The 20,845-nt window shown below is 34.9% G+C and overlaps 1 protein-coding gene across 2 annotated transcripts in view; it reads right to left on the bottom strand.

The window, feature by feature from the left end:
* HAT1 (histone acetyltransferase 1) overlaps positions 1–20,845 on the bottom strand; it is a 39,871-nt gene that overhangs the window by 1,490 nt on the left and 17,536 nt on the right. For both annotated transcript variants that reach the window (XM_010843822.1, XM_010843823.1), the window contains exons 5-10: positions 17,092–17,271; positions 16,706–16,827; positions 16,101–16,205; positions 15,671–15,777; positions 8,708–8,859; positions 6,137–6,253 (exon numbers count right to left, since the gene is read on the bottom strand). In XM_010843822.1, the coding sequence (XP_010842124.1) occupies positions 6,137–6,253; positions 8,708–8,859; positions 15,671–15,777; positions 16,101–16,205; positions 16,706–16,827; positions 17,092–17,271 (783 nt within the window). The remainder of the gene's footprint in view (positions 1–6,136; positions 6,254–8,707; positions 8,860–15,670; positions 15,778–16,100; positions 16,206–16,705; positions 16,828–17,091; positions 17,272–20,845) is intronic.

Here is a 20,845-nt window from a genome sequence, read left to right as displayed (position 1 = left end):
TACATTTTCTTTTTTTTTTTTCTTTTTTTATTGCATATGTGTATTTTTTCTGTTAGTTTTCTTTTTCTTTTTTTTAAATTTTATTTTATTTTTAAACTTTACAATATTGTATTAGTTTTGCCAAATATCGAAATGAATCCGCCACAGGTATACCCGCGTTTTCAACTTCCCTGGTAGCTCAGCTGGTAAAGAATCCACCTGAAATGCAGGAGACTCTGTTTCGATTTCTGGGTCGTGAAGATCTGCTGGAGAAGGGATAGGCTCCCCACTCCAGTATTCTTGGGCTTCCCTGGTGGCTCAGACAATAAAGAATCTGCCTGCAATATGGGAAACCTGGGTCCAATCCCTGGGCTGGGAAGATCCCCTAGAGAAGAAACAACTACCCACTCCAGTATTCTGACCTGGAGAATTCCATGGACAGAGGAACCTGCAGGCTACAGTCCACAGTCGCAAAGAGTTGGACACAACAGCGATTTTCGCTTTCATACATTTTGGATAAACTGCTGTAGATTATATCCTCTTTCACTTAAGCATTTAATAAAGAGCTAACTTTATATAGAGATCAGAAATCAAGTATATTAACTTATGTAATCCTAAAAACTGTGAGACAGGTACTATAACTTTCTTCAATTGAAAAAGAAAAAAAAAAGGTGCAGGTGTTAAATAATTTGTCATAGAGGCAGTAAGCAGAGAAGCCAGGATCCAACCCCTAATGATTAATTAGAAGTCCGTATTCTGAATTCCTGTATACTGCTACTGCTACTGCTAAGTCGCTTCAGTCGTGTCCGACTCTGTGCGACCCCATAGACGGCAGCCCACCAGGCTCCCCCGTCCCTGGGATTCTCCAGGCAAGAACACTGGAGTGGGTTGCCATTTCCTTCTCCAGGGCATGAAAGTGAAAAGTGAAAGTGAAGTCACTCAGTCTTGTCTGACTCTTAGCGACCCCATGGACTGCAGCCCACCAGGCTCCTCCATCCATGGGATTTTCCAGGCAAGAGTACTGGAGTGGGGCGCCATTGCCTTCTCCCGAATTTCTATGTAACTGCCTACCAAATACAATTAACAACAACAACAAAAAACCCTGAAAACAGTCTTAACTCCATCCTAAAAACTAATAAATGTCTCTCAAAGGAAACCTTAATAGTTTTGGAATATAAGACATGCAGTGCTTCTCAAACTTAAATGTGCACAAACATCAACTGGGAACCTTGTTAAAATTAAAATGCAGGTTCTCATTCAGTAGGTCTGGGGTGGAGTGAGAGTCTGCGGTTCTAAAAAGTGCTCCTGGATGATGTTCATATTGCTGACTTAGTGTGTGTTTGTGTGCGTGGCTGCACTGCTTGGGGGATTCTTAGTTTGCCAACCAGGGATTGAACCCATGGCCCCTACAGTGGAAGCACAATCTTAATCACTGGATCACCAGAGAATTCCCAATGTTGCTGATCTTCTAATCACACTGTGAATAGTAGTTCTAGAGAAGTGATGAAAATTCAGGTTTATTACTCCCAAGCCCTGGAAGGACAGTATATTCCTCACTCTTCAATCATGTGGATAATAAATCCTTTGTTTCTGCTGTGAAAGTTACTTTTTTTTTTTGCCAAGAAGCACAACTGCCTCTTGGCGGCACCCAAGTTAAGGAAACGGGTCAGGAACTAAAAGGTAATGCATCCAAAAATTATCATGGTATGTTATAAGAAAAAAAATTATTCTTCTAAACTGCTAACCAGTTATAACATTTATAAAATAATCTAACCCCATTGCTTGAATATGCCTCCAATCATATTAAATTCTCGTATACAACAGAACCATCATTTTAGTTCTTAAATATTAACTATCAATTCTGCTACAAATAACCTACAGAATGAATCATGTGCCAGTGACATACTGTTTTAAATTATTAACTTGTTTTAAAACTCAACATAGAAAACTAAGATCATGGTATCTGGTCCCATCCTGGCAAAGAGAAGAGGAAGAAGTGGAAACAGTGACAGATTTTATTTTCTTGGGCTCCAAAATCACTGCAGACGATGACTGCAGCCCTGAAAGTAAAAGATGCTTGCTCCTTGGAAGGAAAGCTATGCCAAAACTAGACACCTTACTAAAAAGCAGAGACATCACTTTGCTGACAAATGTACAATGTAAGAACTGGACGATAAAGAAGGCTGAGCACTGAAGAACTGATGCTTTTGAACTGTGGTGCTAAAGAAGACTCTTGAGAGTCTCTTGGACTGCAAGATCAAACCAATCAATCCTAAAGGAAATCAACCCTGAATATTCATTGGAAAGACTGATGCCAAAGCTGAAGGTCCAATACTTTGGCCACCTGATGTGAAGAGCTGACTCATTGGGAAAGACCCTGATGCTGGGAAAGACTGAAGGCAAAAGGAGAGGGAGGCAGCAGAGGATGAGATGGTTAGACAGCATCACTGACTCAATGGACATTGATCTGAGCAAACTCCAGGAGACAGCGAACAACAGGGAACCCTGGTGTACTGTGGTCCATGGGATCACAAAGAGTCAGGCACAACTTAGTGACTGAACAAAAACAACAGATCTCTTACGAGTGTTTACTTCCCCAGTTTATCTCCCCCTTCATTGCCACCTTCAATTTCACTGTCAGTTTTTCTCAGATGGATGTCAGAATTAATTTCTATTATAATTTTTATTGACATAGCAGAACATCTCTGAATTAAATTTAAGAGCTCTGAGTACCTAGGAATAAAAAAATACATGTACTAGCTTTATGGAAAACTATGAAACTATTAGAGAAGTTCCTCATGAGCATGTAAACTATGGTTCTTTTAAAGTAAGTTATTTGAGCTATTTGTTTTATTGATTTTAATATTCCTAAAACTGCATATGTATACTGCTTTGTATATGTAGGAATTATAAATTCATCTTTTAAACTGTGTTTAAAAAAAAAAAACTTAAACTGATTGGGGATCACCTCTATCCAGCAAGTGACTTACATTGGGAGTACAAATAAAATACTGAAAGACAGAACTCCAGAAGACTGGAATAGACCTCCTCTAGGCTCAGAAGAAATTTCTCCCTCCAAAAACAAACAAAAAGCTAATTCCTTCATAGACTAAGGCTGTGGATAACCTTAATTAATGCAGAAAAATTAATTAAAGATCATATTAGTGTCAGTTTATTTAAGGTCCAAAAAACAACTTTCTTCTTGCCTAGTTTTCAGAGGTTCCAAGAAGGTTTACAAATATCTCAAAAATTCTACCACCTCTAAGAGCGCCTTAATTTCCATCTGCTCAACCAGTCTCTTTTGTGAACTACAGAAATAAGGTTCTTTTGCAATAATTTAAAAATAATAATGGTGTGGAGACATATAAAAAGTCCTAAGACTTATCGAAAGGTTACCTTTAAAAACATGCACACTGTATTGTATTTCTTTCTCATCAGTTCCTCACTATGGAAGTATTTCCATTTTAGAGAAGAGAAGCCTAATACCCAGATTTTAATAACTGTCAACACACACAATTTGTAAAAGTTAAAGCTAGACCTCAAAACTGAGTTTTCTGATTCCAAATCCAATGCTATTATAACAATGATTCTAAATTTTGTACTTGCAAACCAATTATGAATTAAAATATGCCTATGAAACAATATAAAAATTTAAATGCTAAAACCAAGCAGCTGCACCAACTTTTCTTTTTTTTTAGTCAAATTGTTCAAATTTATCTTTTTTTGAACACCTGAAAATTACTTCTGTACTAAAGAATTTCTTTTTGTGCTTTTAAAATGATTCTAGTTAATACAAATTATTTTTATCCCTTCTTGGCACTGATACAAATAAATTATCAGTACTTAAAGAACTTTTAAAGTAAGGTACAACTACTTCTAATATCTACCCAAATAAATTTCTTAGTGGAACTAAACTGATATGGAAATTTAAGCCCTTAAAAAAAGGCAGCACAGAATTGGACTTTGCTATCAATAAACAATTCCATTCCTCTGTAATAACTTAGCAAAGTTACATTTTCTTATAATAAAATGTATTAAAGTAAAACATAAATTCTAGATTCCAAACTTTCCCCATTTGGCATATATTTTAAAGATTTTTTAAAAATTCAAAATCACACTCAGTATTAAGCAATTTTACTTTGTTCTTAAATATAATTTTGCATTTGAGAATGCTGTGATAGCACAGCACAGTATACAAGTATCAGCTTGGAATGACAAATTGGAGAAAACCATCTGCATACATTCAACAAAGAAATCTTCTAACTCTTCCCTTGCATATAGGGCATTCAGCTACTTCTAGGCTTTTACCAAGTTTGTGGTAGGTTTTCTATCACACTGTGGCTATCAACCCAGATCAAGATTTCTTGGTTTTCTCAATGAGACAGAATACTGGATAACTAAACTCGTTAAACTTGGCATACTATAAATAGGGTTTGAGCAAGTATCTAAAGAATTTAATATTTTGTATGAGTGCAAGGATGGTGATACCGATTTTGACTGTTAAGAATTTAAATAGTTTAATAACCAGTTTTTGGTGGTCTTTTAGAAAAGGTGAACTTGCTAGACAGGTGAGGATACTTAATAATATAAAAAAAAATTATTCTTCTTAAGCGTAGACAATACTTGCTTTTATGAACTACAGATATTCCCATTATTTGGCATAACTTCCTGACTGCTATTTATACTTAGAAATCATCTTTTACTTGCTGCATCTGCCTATATAAAATGTCACAAGTATCTGAGATACATAATTTAATAAATTACTAAAAGTTTTAATACTCTTAAATGTTGTCATGCTAACATCTAATTATATTGTTCTATATGCCCAATTTCATCATAAAGAAATTTTCCAGCTACCAAGTTAATATTAAAGATCAAAATCTTTGGAAAGTACCATTTCTACCAATTTTCTGAAGTTTCTGAGCTGACAAACATAAAGACTGATAAAGAATAAAATGTTATTTCTGACAAATTTGGGGGAATAGTCATTATAATTTATTACAACCTGTTATATGCAGATGGTAGTTCCTAAGTTAGAAAATCAATTGATTTTATTAATTGATTAAATTTAAGTATTCCATTAAATTGCTTAATGAAATGGCACTATGAAGAAAAAACATATTAATTCCAGACACAAGATTTGTATGTCAGGCAAATAATTATTTTTATATTCAAAATGTGCTATATTTAGAATTATAACAAATTAAGAAATACGGTTGCACTGCAAACAAGATGTGATAAAGGAAAAAAGCTGAGATTCAACGAGTAGTGTGACCCTATATACCATTAACACTCAAAAGACTGGCTCTATAAAGCAGAATCTATGATAAATAAAACTTGGATTAACTTAGAAAAATCATAACTATGCACTTGATATAAATTACTCATTATTAACTGACACTCTCCTTAAACCTTAAGACAGATTCAAATTTGTCATTCATGTTCCCAACTATGGTGCTGTATAAGCCTCTAGGTCTAATAGTATATACAAATGCAGTACCCAGTAATTAGTTGTTGAATAAATAAATGAATATTCTCTCCAATCAGATTACTGCCCAACTACAAGAATCACAAATCTTCCTCCACACAAGTTGGCATGGACAATATCTACCTTAATAATTAATGGCCAAAAGATGAGGAGGCCAGACCTGATCTAGGAGTGGAATATTTTTGAGTTAAAGGAAAATAAAGGAAATGAAAAAAAGCAGGGGGTAAAGGAGCAAGAAAGATGACAAAAGAGATAAACAACACTAAGTTGTGATTTCAGCTCTGGTCAAGTACAGGGGTTACAAAAGGCAACCAAGGCCATATTTAGGAAGAAAGAAGCACGTGTAAGCAGAATATAGGGACAAATAAAACAATGGAAAAAAAACAAGATAATTTGTTAGGGAAGATTCTGGGCATTCAGTTTTTTAAAAGATGCATACAATGAAAAAAATAACCACGAGCAAACTATCCTTGGGATTAGTTTTTAAGTGAATGGAAACATTTATAGTTTACACTGGAGAATTCTTATAACTAACTGGAAGAATATTTTCACTTTTGTAAAGTTTAGCAGAATGATAATGATTTGGACTCTCCCACACATTGGCATTTGCTAGATAGTCTTCATTTTCAACAGTGACAAGAATAAATGTTTAAGACTTCAAAGTCCTACCTTATATGGGCTAATTAGTCTTCTTTTAATATCCAGTCTATAGCTTCTGTATTGTTCAGCATCACTCATGTCAGTTACCAGTAGTCGAAGAATTTCATAAACCCGTCTAGCATGTTGCTAATAAACCAAAGAAGAACATGAACATTTCAAATCACAAATAGTAACACTTTCCCAAAAGAACATATCATATACTGAATACCTGCCATAGGCCAGAAATTATGCTTGGTGCCAGACAAAAAGCAATAAAAGATAGTCTCTGCGCTCAAGAAGGCAAGCAGTCTACTGTGTAACACAAATGAATGAGGTACGGTTAACTTCATGATAGAAATGTGCACAGGACACTACGGCAGCACAGACTGAGAATGGGGGAACAATGTTAGAAGAGGCGTCCTGGGGGAATAAAACCTGAGTGAGTCTTAAAGGAAAGGGAGCATGCTGCTCTTAAAACAGGGAGGCACTATATGTGCGTGCACGTCTCACGTACACACGTGCAGAAGTAGTTTAACACTGCTGGGACACAAAATGAAAAAAACTGCGAGTAAATCAGCTACATGAAAATGGTAGCAAAAGAAGGGGAAGGAGACCAATCAGAAAGCTCAGTTGTTAAATCAGGCAAAAAATGATGATGGTATTAACTGAGACAGCACAAACAGTAATACTAAGGGGACAAGGATTCTAGAAATAAAGAGGAGGAAGACTGTGGAGGAGGGTATGGAATGACAGTGAGATTTTCACAGAGTAGGAGAGATTTAGGAGGCAAGAGAACATATAAATCTGAATAAAATTCCAGACGAAGGACAAGGATTTAAGCAATATCAATATACATGGCAAGAGTTTAAACCTTAGGACTGGTTAATGCTTAAGACAGTCCAAGGAAAACATACACAGTGAAGACGGGGGTGTGTGTGTGGGGAGGGGAGGTCAGAACCCTGTAGTATACTGCCAGTTAATGAGCAGACAAAAACAGTCAAAAAAAATATGAGAAAAATCAGGAAGTTGTGGTAACATTGAAGCCAAAGGAGTAGGCCTATAGTTTTCCTATTTCTGTCATTCCACTTATTTATTGGGAGTGAGGAAGAGGTCAGGTATACATAGGTTAAGATAATACTGAAATTTCTGGAAGAAACACCTGAACTGAGCCTGAAAAATGTACTACCTGGCCAGGCAAAGATGAAGAAACAGGAGAAGGGGTTATCAGGGCAAAGGGAATAGTTGATATACAGGTACATAAAAGGAGTAAAGTTGTAGCACAGTTGGGAAATGGCAAGAGGTTCAGGAGAGCCAAAGCATACAGGAAAGTGGGAGGAAGCTGAGGCGAGCAAGGCAGGCACGGGCCAGATGACGATGGTTTCTGTATGCCATACTGAGGAGCTTTAATCTCAATAATAATGTCTTCATATTCTCTTTCTCTTGAAAGCTGAGCTATTAAATAAATTCTAGTTAATTAAAGGTTTAATACAGTCTGAGATATAAATTATTTCTAAAATTGTATTTTATCTTAAAACCATGAGCCCATTAAAGTGTTTTTATGCGGGAGAAGATGGAAAGTTTCAATTCAAATTGTTTTTTGAAGGTCAGTCACCAGTGAACGTTTGGCATAGTTTTGGACCTCAGGAGGAAAATCTGGATTGCAGATATAACAGATGAGCTCTCGGAATTAAGTAGAATGAGAAGAAATGAGGATTGGATAAAAAAACTCTGGGAAGAATTATATTTAGGGAGCATACAAAAATGTAGAAGCCAGTGACAATATCTCAAAAAAGATGAGCACAGTGGTTAATTGAAAAGCTAGGAACTGCAGTGCCTTAGAAGCCAGGGGAGGGGAGGCCGTCGGCACCAAGTACTAGTCCTCACTACTGGATACTCTTCATCCCTCATATTTTTATATTCCAAAACCTACCCATTGTTCAAGGCTTAGATCAAATGTATCCCCACTATGAAATATTTTGACTTCTTGCTAACATAAATATAATAATTTCCTCTGAATTCCTATATTATTTGTCTGTACTTACCTTAAGATATTTATTACTTTAAAATCCAAACAAATACATCTAGAAGTATAAAAAGTGAAAATTATATGTTTTATTCCAATCCTCCTCCTATCAATATAGTAGTATCCAGGGGCACTAACTACTTTACCAGTTTAAATAAACATTTTCTTGTTATATTTAATGCAGCCATGAAATCAATTATCTTTCCATTCTATTAATGAGAAAACTGAGGCAGAAGGAAGTAAACTAAATTGCTCTAAGCAATTGCTCTAATTGCTCAAGTGGTAAAGCCAGATTTGATCCTGGGCAATCTGGCTTCAGGGCCTGTATGTTTTTTTTTTTTTTTTTTTTTTTGGCATGTGGGATCTTAGTCTTAGTTCCCTGACCAGAGATCAAACCCATGCCTGCTGCAGTGGACATGCGGTCTTAACCACTGAACCACCAGGCAAGTCCCAGGGCCTGTATTCTTAACCACTGCTACTTCCTACACATGTATTCTTAATGTATTTGCAACGTTTAAATTATGTACTTAAATTATTTTTTTCAAAATTTAAATGTTTTCCTTCCAGAATAAAAATACCTTATTTATTTTGAACTTCTGTTGAGCCTCTATTGCCATATCTTCACTGAATCCTTGCATTAACTTTTCCCGGGAAAAACAGGGCAAATCTTGACAAAACTTCACAAGCACAAAGTCTCTCAATTTCACATAGCTTTTGGATGGATCTTCCGCTAAAGAAAGAAAGCAGAATAACATTTCCCTTACCCAGCATAACTTATTCATCATCTGCAACCTCAGTATACACACTAACCTTAGAAAGGCAAATATTCTTCAATGAATTATATAATACAAAAGTTACAATATGAAAGATTATAAATAAAATAGCACTACCATCTTTGTCAAATAAAGTTATAGGTACAATCCTTTTGCAAATAATACATATATATTATTTGTGAAATTTCAACTACTTTTCAAATATAAATTTTTTAAATTAATTAATTAGTTTTATTTTACAATATTGTATTGGTTTTGCCATACATTGACATGAATCTGCCACGAGTGTACATGAGTTCCCCATCCTGAACCCCCCTCCCACCTCCCTCCCCATCCCATCCCTCTGGGTCATCCCAGTGCATCAGCCCCAAGCACCCTGTATCAAACCTGGACTGACGATTTGTTTCACATATATTTTACATGTTTCAATGCCATTCTCCCATCAAATATAAATTTTTGACTAGTTTGTTATCATATGTACCTTAGTTTTATTTTCAGTTAAAGCAGCTGTATACACAAGAGATTCAAGTTTGGATAATCAATTCCAAAAGCCATTTTCTGATAGCTAAGGGTTCCAAAGCTAAGTTTATAACTCCCTTACTTTAATCTAATAAACTTCAAAGTCTTCTATGCTTCTTTAACTTAATTTAAAAAAAGTTCTTCCTTTTACAAAACACTCTTTTTCATTTAGAGAATATGATTTTGATTCTTTCTTCATTGCATCTGAGTAGCATAGACTTCCTTTATGTTTGTCTATGTTATCTACATTAGACTGAGTAGTGGACAAGAAGATACCAAAACATATAGGTAGAAAAAACACTGCATAGTCAGAGAGCATGAGTTTGAGTCCCAGTTCTGTCATTTATAGATGAAGGACTTGAGGCAAATTATCTTATTTCTCTGAGCCCTCATTTTCTAATTAGTAGATGGTATAAACAAAGAATGTTGAAGTCTGAGCTAGTTTATGGGTCATAAAACAGTTTTGTTACAATTATCAACTCTCTACCAACTGTTCAATGCAATCCCTATCAAAATCCCAGCTGGCTTTTTTTATTGCAGAAATTAACGAATTCATCCTAAAATTGATATGTAAGGAAATCAGAATAGCCAAAACAACCTTGAAAAAAGAACAAAAGTCAGAGGACTCACATTTCCTGATTTCAAAATTTACTCCAAAGCTATAGTAATCAAGACTGTGATACTAGTATAAAGATGGACATGTAGGTCAATGGGACTGAGTTGAGAGTTTAAAATAAACCCATACATTTTTGGTCCATTAATTTCTGAGAAGGGTGCCTTGACAATTCAATGAGGGAAAGAATAGTCTTTAACAAATGCTACTTGGACAACTGGGTCTCCATAAGCAAAATGAAGTTGGTTGGCCCCCCCTTTCCTCACACAGTACACAAAAATTAACTCAAAATAGATCATAGACCTAAATGAAAATAGAGGAGTAAATCTTCAAGATCTTTGGTTAGGCAATGGTTTCTTAGATAACAGAACCAGAAGCACAAGCAACTAAGGAAAAAGTAGATAAACAGGGCTATATAAAAATTTATAACTTTTATGCTTCAAGTGATAACCTTTAAGGAAATGACAAGATAACTTATAGAATGGGGTAAAATATTCCCAAGTCATATATATGATATGTAACTGTAACCAGACTTTCTATATAAAAAACTTTGTAATTCAATAAGTAAAGGTCAAATACCCACCACCCAATTAGAAAATGGGCAAAGACTCTAAATAGGAATCTCTCAAGAAGATATAAATACACACAATAAGCACATGAAAGGATGTTTAACATTATTAGCCAAAGGGAAATGCAAATCAAAACCACAATGAAATACCATTTCTTATCCACTAGGATGACTAGAATAAAAAAGACAACAAGAATCAGCAAGGATGTGGATAAACCGAAATCCTCATGTACTTGCTGGTGGAAATATAAAATGGCACAGCCACTGTGGAGAACAGTCTGGTGTTTCTTTAAAAGGGGAAACATAGTTATCAGATTTTCCACCATTTCCACTCTTAGGTATGTACCGAAGAGATATGAAAACACAAGTCCACACAAAAAATTGTACACGAATATTTATAATAGCATTATTTAGAAGAGCCAAAAAGTAGAAACAACCCAAATGTCCATCAACTGATGAATGGATAAATAAAATATAGTATATCCATACAATGGAATAGTATTTGGCAATAAAAATAAAGTACTAAACTAAATAAAAAATAAAGTACTACAAGGAAGAACCTTGAAAACATTATGCCAAGTGAAAGAAGTCAGTCATTTTATTGTACGATTCCAATGTCCAAAAGAGGCAAATCTACAGAGACAAAAAGTAGATTAATGGCTGTGTAGCACTGGTGGGGGGTTGAAAGGGTAGGGGAATAAGAGGAAAGAAGTGACTGCTAATGAGTACTGGGTTTCTTTTTGGGAGAATGAAATACTCCAAAATTAGGTTAAGGTGATGGCTGCACTGTAAACATGTTTTTGAAAAACTGAACCCTTTAAATAAGAGGACTGTATGACATGTTAACTATATCGCAATAAAATTTTTATTAAAAAAAGAATCTGAGCTAAAGGTAATGTTTTATGATTGAGTCATTCATTCATTCAATCTATATGTACTAAATACTGTCTTTATATTTCTATGCAGCACTTCATATACATGTAATTATTAAGTAACATTATATGACTATGGATTTAAGGTGGTAAAGTGAAATTCTGTCATGGCATCGGTTTGGTATGAAATTGTGATTAGGAATACACAGAAAATGAAATCAACAGTAAACCAAATAACAAATGCAGACCTACAGAAAATCACCAAATAAACATAACACTGTAATTAGTTACTTTGTCTAATTCTTCAGTCTTTTCCATATTAATCTGGTCACAGAGCAGTTATACAAGTCACCCAGAAACATGAAGGACATTCTGATTCCTCTATGTGCTGCCACCAGTGTTTTTTTTTTTTTAACTACTACAATAACCTGGTTTTCCTCACTTGTACTCTGCAGCTTTATAAAACGTAAAATGGACTGACACAAACCTAGATTGAAACCATTCAAGTATACCAGTGTAACTAATGTGTGTCTCAAAGAAAGGGAAGAGGGAGAACAGCTAAGGAAACACTGGCCAAAAACTTTCCAAATTTGATGAAAAAAATTTTATCCATACATCCAGGAAGCTCAACAAGCTTCAACTAGGAAAAACATAATGTTACATATCTAAATACATCATAATCAAACTTGAACGTGAACTGAATGAAATGAAAGCACAATTTATGAAAATTTATATGATCAGTAAAACCAGTACTTGTATTTATATAATAATATTTAAGTATTATTTAGATAGCTATACTATTAGAAAAAAAGGACATCAAATCAATAACCTAAGTTTCAATCTTAACTAGAAAGAGTAAATTAATCTCAAAGCAATAAGAAAATAATAAACGTTAAACTTGAAATCAATGAAGTAGAAAATAAAACAACAATTGTAATGAAAACACACCAAAACAATTCTGAAAAAGAACACAACAGACTTTCATTTCCTGATTCCAAAACTCAACATAAAGGTCGAAGCTCTGCTACCACTGGAGCCATGACGCCCAAAGAGAGCAAAAGCAAGGCCACATAGGCTGGGTGAGGCAGTATTTGAGTCCCAAGGAGATCAACAAAGCCACAGTCCACTGATGATGAGTTTGCAGCGACCAGCCCTAGTCTGCGTTGTCTAGATGCTCACTGAGAGCAGGACTGTCTTCTGGGAGTGTGTGCCTCTGGGTCCCTGAGGCCCCTCTTCTCTGCTCCATTCCCACCCACCTGGCCAAGGCCAGTACCCATTTCTAACTCTACTCATCAATCATTTGAAGAACTGTCTGTTTAGTTTACAGCCTCCAGGCAAAACAGGCTCCACAAATTCAACTTACATTGAATTTGTGGAGCTAAACTTGACATTACTGTTAAGGCAAAACACACGCACAAAAAAAAATCCTCAGTAAGAAAACTATAATAAATGTATCAAGACAGTATGGTTCCAGCAGCACTACAGACACAGATGATTAGAGTCCAGAAACAAATCTTTACATTTATGGTCAACCTATTTTGAACAAAGGTACCAAGGCAATTCAATAGAGGAAAGGATAGTCTTTTTAGCAAACTGCTGGAAAAACTATGATCACATGTAAAGAAGATTAATTTAGAAACTTTCCGCACATAATGCACAAACTTTACCTCAAAATGGATCACAGATCTCAATACAAGAGACTGGGGATGGGGACTGACTGGGGATAGAAACGAGGGAATCTTTTTATGGTGACAGAAATATTCTAAAACAGGCCACAAAACTAGGCAAGTATACTAAAAATACTGAACTATATATACACTTAAAATGGATGAATTTAATGGTATGGAAATCAGACCTCAATAGAGCTGCTTTAATTAAATCTCTACTAAGTGACAAACTCTTAAGCAAGCATTTCTTGAAAAAATGTTCTGAAGTGCTAACAGCGACACACATGCTTATCCAGTCTACCTCTTTCTGGTTTGGAAAGAAAGAACTGTGTTGCTAATATCAGTATAAAATAAAATTTAGTATGGGAGAAAGCCTAAATAACTTAAGTAACTAATACCCCCCAGAATTTTAGGGGAAAACACATCAAAGGTAAGAGAATTACAGTTGATAAAAATCTAAAAAAACTCACACCACATTCTTATCTGTAATTTTCACATAAATTAAAAATTTGTGTAAAAAAAATTTCCACTCAGGTTTAAATAATCCATTATACACTAACAATATTTTGTTTGTAGCTTCATATAAGTGGCCAAGTCACCACTCTTAACTTTAAGTGCTTTAACTAAAGGTGTCAGCCTGAAAATGAACCTAAAATGATAACACCCATTAATTTGTGACATCCTTCAATTGCTTTGTTTCTATGCTACATAAGTGATGCATTTAAAAGATGAAATTTGCTTGGATATAAATTTATAGTTATACATGGGCTCAAAGTTTGAGTTTTTTCCCCAAGTTAAATACATCATCTACCAACATTAATACTCTGCTATCATTTAAAAAAACACTCTTTTAACTCTTCATATTACAAAACATTTACAGATAAAATTCTAAAAAGCCATGTAACATATTCCAGTACTACAAGGAATATTTAAAGAACAGATTTAATTAACTCTTAATATACACTGATAGGTTAATAACACTGACATATAGCCCAGGATCAATTTTTACTGTCAAACGCAACTGTCTCTGCAATTCTGGAAGAAATAAATCATTGATTCTATATGTAAGGTCATATAACCAAGATGTGTTAAAACGCTGTATATCTTATGATACTGACATCCTCAAAAGGAAAATGGCACATGATATAAAGAACTGTTTCCCAGTATTTTACTTTTAAATGCTAAAAATAGGGAATTCTCTGGAGGTTCAATTGTTAGGACTCGACACTCTCACTGCCAGGGCCAAAGTTTGATACCTAGTCTGGGAAATAAGATCCTGCAAGTCACGAGGCATAATGTGCTAAAAAAAAAAAGTGCTAAAAAAAGAAAATGGGTGGCAATTATACCACAAAAACTTATCCTGTAACATAGGCCATCAATGGTTAGGTTTTAATTTTTACTATATCTGGCTATATGTCAATTAAGCAAAAGGCCATCTCAATATAAGGAATATTCTGGGTTGCAAAGGGAAATCCAGACCCTGCAAAAGATCCAAAAGTTTTAAAAATATGCAAAATAATAGATCTAAACACAACTAAAACAACCAAAGAGAGAAAACTATCCTTTATTTAAAAAGACTGAGAATGGAAATCTAGGAGAAATATCTTAATGAGAAGAAATGTATCAGTCATTTTTAGTAATTTGCTAAGAAATGTTAACACTGAAAATAAAGGCCAATACCCAGTTTTCTAATTCAGAAGTCCTTTAACATGTTCAGCATTTTCTCTTTAGAGACTTCAGTTTGCAATGAATAAAGGCTACCATTATTGATGACTCTTCACTGAGATTTAAGAAATAAAATTCTTTATCTGCTAATTGGCGCTAAGTATCAAGGACTTTATAGGCTGGAGTAGACAGAAGAAAGTGGTTAAGAGGCTTCACAGAAACAACCCCTGCTGGCACATTACCCACTAGAGAAGACAAAGACTACTTATGGAAACCCTAATCTCCAGACTAAAATCACCAAAAAGTCTCTTCATGTAGTACCAAGTCCAAGCTCTATAAGTAAACAGAAGCTAAACAACTTTCAGCTTAGCTAAAAAGAAGTGTTACTGATTGTGTAAAGTTTCCATAATTTTACAAGTCACTAAGCTAGTGAAAGTGTCAATTTATAACTTTTGATATAAAGTAACTTTAGTAATTACTTCTTTATCTCCCAAGTTTCCAAATCATTTAACAGCAGCAATAAAGTTAGATGAAAAGATAAATCAACTTTATAAAATGCTTGAGAAATAGACTGAACAAATAGTCATACCATACTTGCAATATATATATATTTCTGACCAAGATTTCCCATTTTATATTCAGTTCATTATCCTCAATTTGTTCAACTAATTAAGCACTTCATACTCAGAGATGCAATCCAATTTCACAAAGGGTTTATGATTTAAAATGAAACTTAAGTCATCTCTAAACAGTTCCAAAAAGACCTCAGGAGACTGCTATTTAAAACAAAAGTTATTTCTGACAAAACCAAAATTAGTAAAGAAGAGATTTAGAAAAGCTCTTTCAGTAACAAAATTTACATACCTGTAATATCAAGAACAGAAGGAGATGCAATGTAGTATCTATGAACTGTTTCAAGAAGTTGAGCACCATGGCCTTGACCTTGAAATGGAGTCAATATCAGCATTTGACTATAGTAAAGAAATTATATTAAAATATTACAATCTGACCAGTTTACAGATTGCAAATCACTACAGTAATACAAACATTTTAAAGTTTGTGTAGTTTTTTTTCAATCCATCTTTAAGAATTCCAAAAACCACCGAGACACTCAAAATTGTAAACATTTAATCTTCCAAACGGTTTCAAAAGGAACAATGAAATAAATCAGTACACAGCCAATGAATAATGGTATTTTTTAAAACAAATCAACACTATTATAATAAGTATTAGAAACTTCAGCAGTTCCTTCTTCTGAAATAAAAGACAAGGCACGTGTTATACTGCCAATTACCTTACACGTGGCCGGGTTTTGTCTGGGTACACATAGTAATTATAGACTGTCATGTAGCCTACGGTCGCAAAGAGTGTAGCTCCATCCTTATTATACTTCTCAAATCTGCAGATAAAACAGAAAGCCAAGCAGGTCAATTACAGTCGCGCTCCCATGCAGTGTCCATTTTCTTTTCCATTCTCTGACTGAATTTTCAGTGTCAGCAAGCTACTCTGTGAGGGCCCAATGGGTACACCTGCTATGTTCTGAATATACAATTCACTTAATTGGTGTGCAGCAACTTGGATAAATCAGACCTCTTTACATCACTTCAGTGCACTTGCCTATTATAAAGATGAATAGGTGGCAAGTAAAAGAAAACACAGGCAAAGCTCATTTTACTGTTTAAGCCTACATTCAGAGCCCTAACGGACAACAGCATTTAATTCGGCTCTATTCTCAAGGTCTCCCAAAGCATAATGAAGGAAAACTCAAGCCTCATAAACAATAGTTTTTCTTTCCTGGGAAAAATATCATTATACTGTCCCAATAATTGGGCTGCCACAATTAAAATGCTGGCTTTGTGGAGGTAATAAGGTCTACTGTTGCTTTAGAACTGTACTTACACTAGAAAGTAGTGCCATCTTTCATCATCCACGTCAATAAAGCTAGCAGTTTCAATAAACCACATCAAAAAGGTCTGAAGCCTTTCATGATATTCTCGAAAGCCTCTACATGTCATGTCAGCCTAGGGAAAAAGCCAGGAAAAGTCAGGTGAAACTCATCACAGAGGTAAGTGAAAGTCTGCAGAACGCAAAACTATTCTGTGGGAAAATGTTTAGAAGTCTCAGATTAAGATGTGTACACAGACACACATACAAAACAGATCTTTGTTTTTAGTGCTGACAAAGACTTGTTTCCTGAAGTTAAAATAAATCAGTGAAAATAACACATCAAACAGAACACAGGTTTCAGGCAAATTAAGTAAGGGAACATTTAGATCTATCTTTACCTTATAAATCTGAAAGGTAAAGTTTTCTCCTCCTGTTGGACTGAGAACAGAGTATGTGTGAAGTAAGGTTCCAAATGGCTTGAAATCAGCTTCTTTTTCCAGCAACGAAAGAAAATCATTTGTGTTTGTGCAAAATCCAGGTGGAATGATTTGTCTAATTTTCCCCTCAACATCATCTGCCTAAAGAATGGAGATTAAAGGACACACACAGAAATTAATAACTCTGACCTAGTCGAATATGCTTAGTTTTTTTGAAAGGGACAAAATTCACAAAACTTCAATTCACTGTTAAACTAAACAAGTGAACACATAGCAAATTGGGAAAGGATGAGTTTCATGTGTACAAGATTCTGCCACAAAAATGTGAGATGAACACACACAAGTATAACGCAGAAATAAAAAAGAGGAGGTGAGGCGGGGAGTCTGAAATCAACTGCAAGAATGAATACAACCCTACAGAAATCTCTAACATCATGTAGAGAAGGCTGACCACACCCCTTGAGGACAACTTGAACTGGCCAAAACGAAAGACTGCTTATTATTTTTATTAAGTTACATGTGTCAAGAAGAGTATATTATTCAAGACATGAAAGGATCTCCAGCAGTAGTGAGGTGAGGCTAGAGTCTGACCAAACAAACGGTAAGCATGAGCAAGCAGGTCATTAACTCCCTCACACCAAAACTCAAAATTAAGACTATTTAAAATATGCCCACTTAGGAAATACATAAATTATATGACTGGATATATTATCCACTCATCCTATAACGTGACACAATTTTTACAGAGTTGAATTTGTGACAGTAAAAAGAGACAAGTCTGGACAACAAAATTAAACTCAGAGATTAAAATTACCCTTGTTAAACAACCTCGATGAATGTTAAACTATCAGCTGAGCAGACTTCATAATCCTTTTCAAAACCCCAAAAGACCACTTGATTGAATACATTTACTACTTCTCTTTAACCATGAATATTTGATGAAGTCTTACAATAAAGTATTACTGCTTCTCACCAGGCAATAAAACTTAATGAATTGGTCTCAACTTAACAAAACCTTATCCCTCAATACAGTCCCTAAAAGCCTGACATTACATTCAACAAAATGAGCTTGCATTCTATTCAAACTTTTTCCTGAACAATGAGGCCAGGTTTTTACTTAATGGAGTTTGCCGTGAGTTCAGCTGTAATGTTTGTATTGTATCTATTTCCACAAGGACTGACACAAGAACACTTTGTGTTAACTTACTAAGCAGCTCTTTCATACCGTTTACATGCATGATGGGTATTAGTTCTAAACCAAGACCCTTGCTACTTAGCATTCAAAACAGGGAAATTAAGATGCTTAGGACAAAATGCACTACAAAAGGCTAATACAACATGCTACTAATTCCTGTCCTTTCAACCATCTTTTAACTAAGCAGAAGCAATGCACCTGCAGATGAATAGCACTTTATTATCACTCAGTTACATTTCAGGATAGAGAACCAGGGATGGAGTTTATTACAAACAAGTTTTATTTTCAATGCTCTGGTATACCAACATTTATATATAACTTGTTTATAGCTATAAAAAAGAGCTATTATTTTAAAATATAGCTCTTCAACATTTTACCCAACAGCTTATTTCTAACATGTACACCAGTCTGTACAATCCATTCATGCTCAAGGTTAAATGCACCACATTTGACAGAACTACTTTTGCTTATTTTTAAAGTACTATTTGATAAATATTTTCTCTTGAAACTGCTAACTAATATGAAGAGATGATCTTAAGCATATTTTCTAGAATTTGTACAATTTCAATAATTGTAAGAAGAAAGTGTAAGAATAAGGGATAGGTCTAATATGTCTGTTGTATGGCAACTAAAATCCAAAGTAGCAATGGGTAAAGGTAGTATTAATTCAAATTTTAAAAAGTCAAGAAACACTACTTTTAAATATTATAATCTATCAGTTTAAAAGAAAACACTTCAAGACACATACAGTATATATAATTTTAACTTTTAAAAATTTCCCCCAATGTCATGTCTTCTCAACAAGGCACTGCAAAGCATGATCAGATAACTTTACATATTCGGCACCAAATGTATTTCAAAGATTTCTTTGAAACTCTAAGTTTCAAGTAGCAGTTCTGGTGGACTATAGAGCAGCCCAAAGATTTGAGCTCAACAAAGTTGAAAGATAGTTAATGTTTAACTTTCAGCCTTCAAAGGATACCTATTTATTGTAATATCTTCAAATAAATATTTTGCTCTGGACAAGTTTATACATTATTTTAAGAACTTTTACAGAGGAATAAAAGGCCACGTTTAAAAATAAGTAATCTGTTAACATGTAATACACTACAGAAAATGTGTATCTATTATATAAAATACGAAACATAAAACTAACAGCTCTTCAAACTTGGAATTCAGAACTTTGTATCACTAAAGGAGAAATGTCTGCATTTCTCTATTAAATGGATTTTGCTTTAAGGAAAAAAAAACAAATCCTGTAACTATCTTATTTTACAGATCTACACTCTTTTCTAAAAGAATAAATTTATTTTAGTTCAGTTAAATATTCATCTATCATTCTGGATTACTGGCCAGGTAATAGTTTATCACTGGAGAAAATCCCCATATAATCTTTTTAAATTGAATGTAGAATTAAACATTAACTGAAACTTACACAAGTTCCAACACTTGTGGTTAAAGGTTTAATTCTATTTCTGAAGATCACTGAAAAATTCCCTATCTTCAAGAGTATTCTGGAGAAGGCAATGGCAACCCACTCCAGTACTCTTGCCTGGAAAATCCCATTGTCGGAGGAGCCTGGTAGGCTGGAGTCCATGGGGTCGCTAAGAGCACCACTGAGCAACTTCACTTTCACTTTTCACTTTCATGAATTGGAGAAGGAAATGGCAACCCACTCCAGTGTTCTTGCCTGGAGAATCCCAGGGACGGGGGAGCCTGGTGGGCTCCTGTCTATGGGGTCGCACAGAGTCAGACACGACTGAAGCGACTTAGCAGTAGCAGCAGCAAGAGTATTCTAAACTTTAATTTAAACTATATAGAAATACAGTTATGTGTGGTAAGTCACTCAATCACGTACAACTCTGTGCGACCCTGTGGACTGTGTAGCCCACCAGGCTTCTCTGTCATGGGATTCTCCAGGCAAGAACACTGGAATGAGTTGCCATGCCCTCCTCCAGGGGATCTTCCTGACCCAGGGATTGAACCCACATCTCTCATATCTCCTGCATTGGCTGGCAGGTTTTGTATCACTAGTGTCACCTGGGAAGCCCACAGTTATAGAAAGGATAAGAAATAAAGCTGATCAAGAATCTAGAGTACGGCATGATATGTTTAATTAATAAGGACATGCCTTACAAATTTTTTCCTAACAATTGGCAATGTCTTTTTAGTAAGGAAAGCATAAAGGTAACCCTTCTATTTAGGTCTTCTCTTAGGTGACTTAAGACGAAATATTTTAGATTGTATATTCTCTGACTATGGTCATTTCAACTTCCAGTGTTCTATACACTGTTACATATCTGATGTTTCCATGAAGCAATTTTTACATTTCCTCATCACTGCATAAAGCAATGTGCCTGAGACTTAACTGGCAGTCGGATAGAATTCGTACACATGTACTTAATACAGATTTAAAAAACAAATTACCTCTTTAGCCTCTTAACCTAAATAGCAGCATTTGTCTAAATTTGCCTGTGGTGCGTAATTTTTGAAATACCAATTTTGAAGGCATGTTAAGGC

Source organism: Bison bison, unplaced genomic scaffold (genome assembly GCF_000754665.1).
Source record: "Bison bison bison isolate TAMUID 2011002044 unplaced genomic scaffold, Bison_UMD1.0 scf7180017864190, whole genome shotgun sequence".
NCBI classification, from domain to species: Eukaryota; Metazoa; Chordata; class Mammalia; order Artiodactyla; family Bovidae; genus Bison; species Bison bison.
This window is presented reverse-complemented; position numbering and strand designations above follow the sequence as displayed.